Source organism: Cryptomeria japonica, chromosome 1 (genome assembly GCF_030272615.1).
Source record: "Cryptomeria japonica chromosome 1, Sugi_1.0, whole genome shotgun sequence".
Lineage (NCBI taxonomy): Eukaryota > Viridiplantae > Streptophyta > Pinopsida > Cupressales > Cupressaceae > Cryptomeria > Cryptomeria japonica.
The window spans coordinates 126,853,948-126,865,643 of NC_081405.1; the positions used below are offsets into that span (position 1 = coordinate 126,853,948).

Here is an 11,696-nt window from a genome sequence, read left to right on the forward strand (position 1 = left end):
ATGGATACATAGGAACCGGAACAGGAAATGATAGAAGGCAATGCATATGCAAAACTTGTATCTAGTGAATCAGTCTTGGAACAAGTTCAACCTATCCACTGGTCAAGCAACCTATCTCAACCAAAACCCCTCATGACACAGATCAAGGCACCGAAGGTCTCAAGTCTACAATAGGAGAAGGTACTACTGAAGAATAGATAACTCAAGCACCTTCTAGCACTGAGAATTTTGCAACTGAGACACCGAGTACCGAGACACCGAAGGACACTACAGAGGCTAAAGAAAATGATTAAAGTGTTGCCTCTACTGAGCAACCTACCAAGGGTCATCAAGCCTCACAAGCCATTGTCTTAGTTTCATCGGTGAAAGGTAAAGAAAAGAAGATGAAAAAGCATAAGAGACCATTTTTTTAATTGTATAAGAGACCATTTTTTTATTGTATAAGAGACCATTTTTTTTCCTAATTATCCTTCCACACCTCTTGGACATACCCATTACACATTACCATGTGATTCGTAGTTTTAATTATTTTTATGACATTTATGCAATCAATGATTATTAAAAAACAAAATTTGCAAATATTATGAAACTATTAATCAAATATCAAATTTAAATAACAATTATAACTATTTATTATTTAAAATTATTCAAAAACATTTCATAATTTTGACAACATGATTTATGATTTTATTGGAAGTTGGTTATTTTGACAAATTACTATAAAGTTTTAGGATGGACCCAAAATCATGAATTGCTAAAAAAAGTCATAACCTAAGCAACGACTAGACCATATATTTATATGCTTGACTATCATCTAGATACTTTGAGCTATCTTTTCTTAGCAACTTGGCATATATTTTTACTTCAAGGTGTCTTATATTTAAGTGGTGAAGATATTTTTTTGTTCAAAATAAAGGGTGGGTTGGTAATTGTAGCATACTATATAGTATAATGTATATAGAATAAAGATGAAAAGTGTAATGCCCCACCAAGAAACCCTAGAGGAACAAACTAAAATTCCCAAATAAGGATGAAATATTTTTTAGTTTTTTTAAAAATTGTTAAATGATTTTTTTATAACATTTGAAAGATAAAATTGAACCATGATGTACAAATGGAAGACATCTACCAACTTTTCCCTTAAGGTTTCACTATATTGTCTTGCATTAACTCACAGTTGGGGCATTTAACACTTTGATTGTGGTTGATCATATAATTTTGTCCTGAATGGAAAATTGACAAATCACGGAGTTGTGTCTGACAAGGTAAAAATAAATTTATAAAGTTTCTATTTGACTTCCAATTACTAGTATATTGATATGGTGTACAAAAAATACAAAATTTGGTTATAGTACTTGAAATAAATCAATCATTTCAAACAAGTTTCTCTTAAGTCAATGAGGATCACAATGACTGCAGAAAGATAGAGAAATAAATAGTATCTACAATGAGAAGAGAAATAAAGATCAATAAAAAATTAAATGTGTGTATATGAGGATTAACAAATTGAAATTTTAATTTAAATGGTTATAAAATACAATTGTAATCTGTAAATAGAAATACCACAACATTTATTTTAAGCAAGATCGATATATACTTGCTTTCTGAAAACAGAAAATGTAAGCTATGAATTGTCATCGACACTCCCAGCCATGTTGTGGTAGCCTAAAAAATTTGAAACACAATTTTAAAATAGGAAAATGTGCAACATACTTTTAGTCTAGTGTGAAAAATGAAGTAATAAGAAATCATTTCTTTTGTCACCAATTGGGGGGAGCAAAGGAAGGAGGAACCACCTACACAACAACCATCATGCAATAGATGTAAGGAAAAATATGAATGCAACATAAATATTTTTTAAACTTAAAATAATTGCAAAGAGAACAAAGATAAAATTAACCAATTTTTGTGTATAATCATCTAGATAGATTTTGAAAAATGATAAAGAGCTACCATGTTTTCTCAGACAAGACTGACTATAAGCCAAGCATGTGTTGAATGTGACATCACTCCACTAAGTCGTCATAATGAAGATATGAACAATGCCTATAAACATCAAGAATATATGTGTGAGATCTCAGCACGGTTATAGCTATGAACACTATACACCATATTTTCTAGTTGCATCAATTTAATGGTTTGTTAACAAAATATTCAAAGGAAGTAAAAAATGAATTCTCAAAAATAGTAAATGAGAAACCTCAAAAAATTAGAAATAAATACACATTCAAGGTGCACATCAACAATAAGAATATATCTGTGAGATAAATCTCAGTATGGTTATATCTATGAACACTATACACCATACTTTCTAAAAACATGAAGAGAATGATATATTTTCTATTGTGGATTCATATACCAATATTTACATAGTCTCTCCTAATTAAATATTTCATACTTTCCATTTTATCAATTACATACCTTTTCATACTCATGCATTTTACTCATACAAAATATATAAAATGCAGATTGTGAAAATTCAATTTGTGGAGTTGCACAGTACTTTTATCCCTCATTGAAACAAAGGTAATAATTGGTTTGTATTTACAATGTGTTTATATTTTATGCAAAAGAACATTTCATTATTGACCACATTATCTCATTTCACTTTTTAGTTTTGTATGTCCTAATTTTAAATTCTTTTTGAATATGTTGTTGAGGTTTGGTTACATATGATTTCCTTGTACATATATAGGTTATAGCCACGTCTAGATTAAGTCTTTTCTCATTCTGTTGACTACTCTGAACATAATTTTTAATCTCTCTCTCACACACACATACACATGTATACACACATGTACACACACACATATTTATGTATGTATGCATGTATGTATGTATATACAATCCTAAAACCTGAAAAAATGAAAGGCCAAAGAAAATGTTGTTCCATGAATAGATAATAAAATCTGCCAAATTAAAGACCGTAATTTCTAGCCAACCACAAATTAATGCAGTTTAAATATTATTTAACAAAAAATACTCAAACTAAACACATAATAAATCATGCAAAGCCCTAAAAAACAAACACACATAGTACAATGATTATTTGACTGAAATAACCTATGAGGAAAAGAACAATTAAAAATAGTAACCATACCATCATACTCAAATGACCTAAAAATTTTCATCCTAAACCATATATCATAATATTTTAATGGTTTGTTGACAAAATATTCAAACCAAAACCCAACTAAAATTAAAAAAATATATATCCAATTTTGATTATCAAATGCAAGTGCAAATCCCAATGAACTGAAACTGTATGAATTAGAACATACAGTCCCAAGGTTATCCCATAGAAACTTTGGAAAAACACCACAACTTATTTAAAATGAAAACAAAACATTATCTATCAAACACCTTATCCTAGCCTCATGAATTTCATCATTTTTTAATTTTCATATGCACGTAGCATCATGTCCTATCCCTAAATAGGTGTGGGCCTAAGGTTCCACACTCTGTTCCCCCCTAATTTGGCCCCCCTTTTAACCCTTGGTCCTATTTCAAATTGAGTGAGATTTCTTTCTCTATGTCAGCTCAGCCCAGAAAATTAGTAATTTATATGACGAGAAAGTATAAAAGGAGGATTTCCCCTCTCATTTGAGGATCACATGAATCCACAAGCATCTACACATGAAGTCAAGCACACATGAGATCAAAAAATTAAGCATTCGAGAGAAATTGAGCATTAATCAGTCTTCCTTCAAGCCTTGGAGCAGCAATAAAGTAAATATCCAAGCATTCAAGAAGAAATCTTTCATTCTATTTTGTTGAAGACTTCATCAATCCCTAATTCCATATGGAGAAAAACAAAATTTCACAAGGAGGTCTATCACTTGACTTTCAGTCATTATTCAACATCTCCCTCAAAAGGAGAATCTTCTATTACAACAATTTCAATTTTCTTTAACTCAATTTCATGGTAAATTCCAAAACTGGAGTTTTCCCTAAGGCAAGCCTCTATTCCCAGCATATTTCCCTCTCTTTTTGTATGTAGGAAATAGGTACAAAGCTCAACAAAGAAAACAAAGATTCAACAGAGCAAGATTGAATCCGATAAGCTTGATACAATAATGAATGCAAAGGAAGCCTCAAAAGCCAAGATGGAAGTAAAGAATGAATTCAATGAATGTTCTCAACCTAAAGAAGATTCACCTCCAACAAAAGTTGCAGCTATCAAGAAAGATAAAGGTATGTCTCCGATTGAGCAGCAATTAAGTATGGAAAACACCTCCTTTAATGGTTCTTGCTACAAATGTAACAGAGTAGGACCTAAGGCAATGAAATGTAGAAGTAGTATAAATCAATCTTTTAATCCATTTTTCAGTAGATGTTATACCTGCAATAAAAATGTTCATAAAGCTAATCAATGTAGGAATATGTTCATAAATCAGAATAGACATAATTACTTTAGATGAAGATGTTATTCATGCAATGTTTTTGTACATAAAGCTAACTAGTGCAAGTTTTTGTCCTCTAGATTTTAGGTGGTCTCTTAATCTATTTGGTTTTTTTCTCCTTTATTTTTCTGGTTTTCTATTATTGTTATCCCTTGATCCCCATGGTTTCTCCTACCCCACCTCTCTTTTTATTCTCTCTCAAATCTGCAACTCGCTATTTTTCATCTCCATGGAATTTTTCATCCTAATGATGAATCATGGAGTGTGATTCGAAACGTTGATGATATAAAATAAATACACAATCAAATCCAAAAAAATTAAGAGAATACAAATGGATTGTGAAAATCTCATAGCATTAATCTTTGTTCTTCTCTAATGTTCTTCATGTTATTGTTTCAGAGGCTTTTTTGTCCTTCGTGTTCTCTCTTTTGTAGAGGAGTTTTCTCCCATGAGGTTTTTCTCCTTTTCCTTATTTTCCAAAGATTTTTATTTCATTTCATTTTAGTTTTACATGGGTACCTAGTATGGTGATGTTGTCAACACCCATAATGCATCTCATATTGCATAGTTTTGCTCCCTAAGTTTCACTTAAGGGGTTTCTTGGAGTAAATAGTGGTTTACCTATTTATGTGTACTTAAGTTTCACTTAATATAACCAACATTTAATATTTCTAGGTGACTAGGCAGACTTTAATATTATTTTATTACCTACATCTACTATTTTGTGTTAGGTGTTTGTACCTACCCTCACACTTCATTGGTGCTTTGCCTTTAAAAGAAATCCTATTGTACATTTGCACTCACCTCTAATCAATACATCTTTAATATTAGTGAAATAGTATATGCTTGGGTTTATTCTCTTGTACCTAAAGGATGACAAGCATGTTGATTTCTAGGTAAGGTGGAAACACCCGTTTCTACACTTTAGAGGAGGCCATGTTAGTAGCATCTTATTTTGGTCGCTAAGTCTTCTTTCTCACACATAGGAAAAGGTCAAGGTCTTTATACATGGACCTTTTCTTTAGTAGCTACTTGGATATTGGAATTGGGTGATTCTCATCATATGACACACAATCAAGACCTTGTTGCCTCTCCTTTAGATTGTGGTACTTCACAGGTTATAGTCAATAATCTACTCTTCTTTTTATTGTGCGTACAAGCCTTATTTAGCTTGAGGATGGTTATCTTTAGCATTTTTTTGTTGTTCCTGATGTCTCCAACCTTATATCAGTGTATTAGATTTGTCATTATAGCACTAGTAAGATAGTTAAGTTTACACGACATGATGTGGTTATTAAAGACTTCCATGATCCTATTGTTAATATGACTATCAAGAGAATCGATCCTATATCTTGAAATTATACCACTTTGATGGATTTTCAAGAGCTCGGCTCCAATTGGTTAATATTTGATTGTACATGCATATTCAATGATTAATATTTGGCATGAATGATTTGGTAATGCCAAATACATGTATCTATAATAGATAAGCACTCAGCCATTAGTGCTTGGTGTACCTAATATTTCTTTTATAGATGGTCCTTGTGAGGGTTGTGTGCTTGGTTTAAATATCATTAAGATTTTTTTCCTTTAGATAGATCCACTCATGCTAAGATACCCTTAATGTTAGTTCATAGTTACTTCACATCCATTTTAACCTAAGTTTTTATGAGGGCCAAGTATATGCTCACATTCATTAATGACTTCTCCAGACATACATGGGTGTACTATTTTAAGTATGAAAGCAATATATTTGATTCCTTCATGATGTACAAGGTGTTTGTTGAGAAGTAGTTTGGTTTTTATATCAAATGACTATACATAGATATTGAAAGGGTGTATATTAATCAAGCATTCTGGGACTTTTGTAACAAGCTTGGCATCCCATATCATCTTATAGCTCCATATATCTCTTAATAGAATGGTGTTTCTAAGAGGAGGAAACATAACCCAATGAGAGGTGGCTAATTGCATGGTTTGGTCTTAGTATATGGTAGCTAATTTTTGGGTTGAGGTGGTGAATTATGCTAATTCTACATTCAAAATTGGATGTCTCATAAGGAATTACAACATTTGACTCTTGAGAAAGTTTGGTCCTGTGTCAATCTTGATGTATCTTAACTTAGAATTTTTGGTATTGAGGATTTGACATTTGTTCCGAATTCTTAGAGTAAATCCATGGAGAGGAAAAATGAACAACTAATATTTCTTGGCTACTATGAGGATGATAAGGCATATAGCTTGTTTGATCCTATTTCTCAAGAGGTCTTGTTTTGGAGAGATGTACACTTTGCTGAGTACTATCCTCTGAAGGAATCCTCATCACCATCTTCTTTGTCACTTGAGGATATAGCTTGTTTGATCCTATCTCTTGAGGATTATTTACTTCTAATAATTAGGATTTTGTTCTAGTTTACCATCCAACACTTGCACCTCCACTTCCCAAATGGTCCCATAGTACTATTGGTGTAGTTGGAGATGGAAACGTCTATCTAGGCATCATAAATGAAATTCTTACCAAGGAGGGACTTAGTTTTTTATTTCTCTTCTTGATAAGATTTTCATTTCTGATGCCTGGATAGGCAAAGGTGTTGGAGATTGGGTAGGGGATCCTTTAAATTCTCATTGTACTCATTTCTATCTTTTCAAGGTTTCTCTTTTGAGTAAAATACTTTTAGCTAATCCACATAAGTTTATAGATGTAATAGGTATTCTTGAGTGGGATATGACTATGAAAAAGGAGTATTCTTCACTAATGAAGAATCATACTTGGGATCTTGTTCCTCTTCCTAAGCAAAGAAGGTTTTTGTGATGCAATTGGGTGTATTGTATCAAGTATGTTGCAGATGGTTCCATTGATAAGTATTTAAGTCTCATCTTGTTGTTAAAGGGATTTCACAAATTTGGGGTATTGATTATTCTAATACATTTTCTCTTGTTGCCAAGATGGATTCTATTTGCCTTATAATTTTTCTTGCATCTTCATAGGGATGATCGATATATTATATGCATATGAAGAGTGCCTTATTACATGGTTATATTCATGAGGAGATTTGTATGGAGTAGCCATAAGGATTTTTGTAGGACTCTTCACTTGTTTGCAATCTTTTACATTCATTTTATGGTCTCAAGAAGACCCCTTAGGCTTGGTATGAGAATATGGACACGTCCCACTATCTACTAGTTTCTCATGGTGTCATTCCAAGCCAACAATTTACACTCAAAATCAAGAGGATATTTGGATATTGGTCTTATATGTGGATGATTTGATTCTTAGAGACACTTATCCTTCCATGATTTAGAGTGTTTAGAGAGAATGGATGAAGTAGTTTGACATGATAAATCATTTTCCTTTGCATTACTTCCTTAGTCTTTAGTTTGTTTAGTATTCAAATGGTATTTTTGTTTGTTAGTAGAAGTATGCTCTTGACATGCTTCATAAATTTGGCATGCTTGATTGTAAGCATAGCTCCACACAATTTAAGTTAGTTGTTGTGTTGTCTTCTATTTTTTCTTTTCCTTAATTTGATGTTATATTTGATAGGAAGTTGGCTGGTATTATTTTGTAATTGACATATACTTGTCTTGAACTTTCCTTTGTAGTTGGTCTAGTATCTCATTTCCCTCATGATGCACACGAGAGTTTCTACAAGGATACCGAATGTATCTTGAGGTACATTTATGGGTTATCTTATTTTAATATGCATTATTCATCATAAACTCTCAGGATATCTGCTTTACTGACTCAAATTGGGCCATTGATGTTGATGATCATAAGTCTACTTTTGTCTATATATTTTGTCTTTAATTTGACCCTATTGCATGGTCTTGCAAGAAGACATTTTGAGATTGTGTTATCATTTACTAAGGCTGAGTATCGTTTGGCTATTCTTGCTAGCTAAGAGGATCTATGGCTTCATCAATTGTTGATAGAGTTTATTTTTCCTCCTAATGGTCCCAGTGTTATTTGGTGTGACAATTAGAGTTCCATTCACATTTATCGCAACCTAGTGGAGCATCGACAAACTAAAAATATTAAGATCCACATGCACTTTTTTTAGCAATTAATTTAGGATGGTCTTCTCAGCTTTGATTGCATACCTATAGAGGAGTAGGTTGAAAACATATTCACTAAACCTTTGGTATCCCCACATTAACTTTAATTGTCGATGATGCTTTGGGTGAAGGAAGTAATCCTTGCAAAGTCTTTATGAGGACTTCCTTCCTTTAGTAGTTGATGTTTTTTCAAACATTACATCTCCCAATTTTGGAGAGTTTTTTTTTCTCATGTGTTTTTTCGCCTTTTCTCCACTTTGAGAGACCTCTTTTTATACATGGGTACCTCATCAAGCCTTTAGTTGCTATGAAACTTTCTAGCATTTCATGCATTTATAGGTTTTTTACTTCTTAAGTTTCACTTAGGGGGTGTTAGAGTATTCTATTCTTTAGTTATACTTTTTAGCTTAAGTTCATTTTGTTAAGCTTTATTGAGATCATTTTTTCTTTTCCTTAGTTCTCTTACATTTAGATTAGGGCTTCTCTTGATTTCTATAAAGCAATTCATTATGGATAATTTTAGTCATTGTGTAATCTTTCTTTAGAAGAATATAGCATGTCTTTCTTGTTGCTCTCATTTGTGAAAGGTGTTGTTCACATGTTGTTGCAACATGTATTGTGAAATTCAAAAGTGCTATATTACAAGTGTTCTAGCAACGTCCTCTATGTTTGCTTGATTCGAACTTCTGACAGTAGCGATCCTTTCATATCAGCAATTGAGCTGAGGAGTCTTTCAGGCAGCCTCTATGAGGCTCAGGTTAAGCCTGGATTAATGTTGAGTTCAATCTCACGATATGATCTGGGTGCTCAATCCTCCGACCTTATCAGGTATTGATCTTCCAAAACAAGCTTGTTAAACTAGCAATCGTTCCATGGACATAGTAGTAAAACATCTAGTAGTAAAAAAGAATTTTATATAAAATTATATCTTCACAGTTGTATATGAAAATGAAGAAAGATAAAATGAAATGAGTGTCCTCTTATAAAATCTGGTTATTAATTGTTTAAATTCCGCTAGACACCAGATACAAAATTATTAATTAGTAATATTACAAAAGTCGTAAAATTTTATTATTTTATATTGTGCAAGCAAAAACTTCGATATAAAAATCCTACACAGTTTGAAGTAAAAATCTATCACATATATAGGTTTCTATCACATATACAGGTTTAAATTATGCATTTCTGATCAGGTACCCTCAAGATCGATTCGATCGCTTGTGGTTTTCTGATCGCTTGTGGTCTAGCCTATACAACAATACTCTCATTCGAGAGGCACATTCGAACAAAATAGTTCTGAATAAGAATGACATCACCGGCTTCCCTCCTGGTATTGTAATGCAGACATGTAATTGCCAAAACAACCATTAATCGGTTACGCGTACAACTTCCGCAAGAGAGTACGAGAACTTTAGTTGTACTATACTTTGCTGAAGTCGAGGCCCTCAATAGTTCAGAGGCAAGGAACTTTAATGTTATAGTAAATGAACAGACAGTTCATTACATAGACTACGCTTTGCAAAATCATTCGATTGAGCTGCCATTCACACACAGGGAAGTGAAGTAGTGATATCTCTTGAAACCATAGACCAACTGGGAAAGTCCAGCCGTGGTCCTTTACTTGACGCTATTGAGTATTATAAAATAATGGAGAGCAAACCAGAAACTTTTGCGGGAGATGGTACTATTTTAATATCTTCATTTTTCTTTTTCAATTTGCAACCATGATTTCCTCTAACGAAACCGTGAATGTTGTTGAGTTGCAGTTGGTGCTCTTTTATCAATTAAAAGGGCATTTGGTATGAAAAGCTGGATATCTGATCCGTTCTTTGGTATTGAATGGACTGGAATCAGATGCAGTAAATGCGTTCCCGTGAGAATCACGAATATGCAAGTTTACATAATACAGTTACTTGTATTTTTATGGTGCGTCAGTTTTTGAGTAGATTAAAACTCGTCAGAGAATATGTAATTGATTACCAAGAATTCTACTTTCGATTAGCGATTTGCAGGAAAGGAATCTATCTGGAACTATACCACAAGGGATCAGCCAGCTGACTGAATTGAGATGCCCAAAAAATTACTTAGCAACTACTACTAAGAAACCTAGGGACTCGTTAGTTGCTAAGAAACCTAGGGACTCGTGAGGAGAGAGAGACCAAAACCAGAGTGCCAGCTACAGAAAAAGAACAAAACCTAGCAGACACACAAAACCAAACACTGTTAAACCCAAAGACTAGACTAGAATAAGTAGACAAATAGAACCAAAAAAAACAACAGACACACCCCCATCGAAGACACAAATTGAAGGCTTACCTAGTGGGGGCTTCTCAGTTTTCCAATCCTGGCACATCGCTTTCACTTTGTCGGAGAAGGAGAACCTCTTGTTTGAACCATTACCAAATAAAATAGCAGGGGACTTTTGTGGTAGATTTCACCCTAGACACTAATGGCTCTAAACCATTAGCAAGGGAGAAATCTGAATGATGCTTCTTTCTTGCCTACCTCCTATCGATTTCGTCTTGAATGGTTTGTAGAGCTACCAAATTCTTGTTGGAAATTTCATTGTTTTGAGTTATCATTTCCTCCATTTTCCTTTTTAAGGTCACCTAGTTGTCCTGTGAAACCTCAATTATCTTCATCATCTCCTTCTTATCCTCCTTCTGGTCTAGCTTATCATAGGTCCCTTCAATTCATTCCCACCTTTCAAGATTTTTAGCTAAATCATTGGCTGCCACCCATACCGTTTAGTCCTTATTTTCTATTGCCCAACTTAAGGCCCTATAATCCACTTCAATGAAGGCCTCAAATCTAATTTTCTTTTTTTTCACATTTTGTTGCCCCAGAGACCAACAGATATTGTAGCTTCCCATTTGTCGTAGCCATCACAGAGTTTGCAAACCTTATTTGCAAGGGAAGACTCGTTTCTTCAACATGTTCGTAGGTGAAGGTGGAGGAGAGCCAAATGAGATGGTAGAAGGGGTGGCAACATTATTAGTAGGGATTTTGGGGGTCCACTCAAACTCAGTAGACCATGAGGAAGCAGAGTACTCAGAATCATTCTCTTATACTTTTGACACTTTGACAATACATTCAATAAAGGGAGGGGTCAAGGTGTTCTCGGATTTGGCCATCGTGCTAGGGTTAACCTAGGTAGGGGTATCTTTGGGTTTAGTAGTAGAAATGTCCTATTTACTATCTAGGTTATCTAACCACTAGTCAGCATAGAGTTGGACT

The 11,696-nt window shown here is 33.5% G+C and overlaps 1 protein-coding gene across 1 annotated transcript; it reads left to right on the forward strand.

Moving 5' to 3' along the window:
• The first annotated feature begins 4,076 nt into the window (after positions 1–4,076).
• On the forward strand, positions 4,077–10,006 carry LOC131028290 (probable LRR receptor-like serine/threonine-protein kinase At2g28960). The gene is made up of 3 exons (XM_059208595.1): positions 4,077–4,194; positions 9,092–9,287; positions 9,653–10,006. The coding sequence occupies exons 1-3, from the start codon at positions 4,077–4,079 to the stop codon at positions 9,828–9,830; spliced, it is 492 nt and encodes a 163-aa protein (XP_059064578.1). The 3' UTR covers positions 9,831–10,006.
• Positions 10,007–11,696: the final 1,690 nt, after the last annotated feature.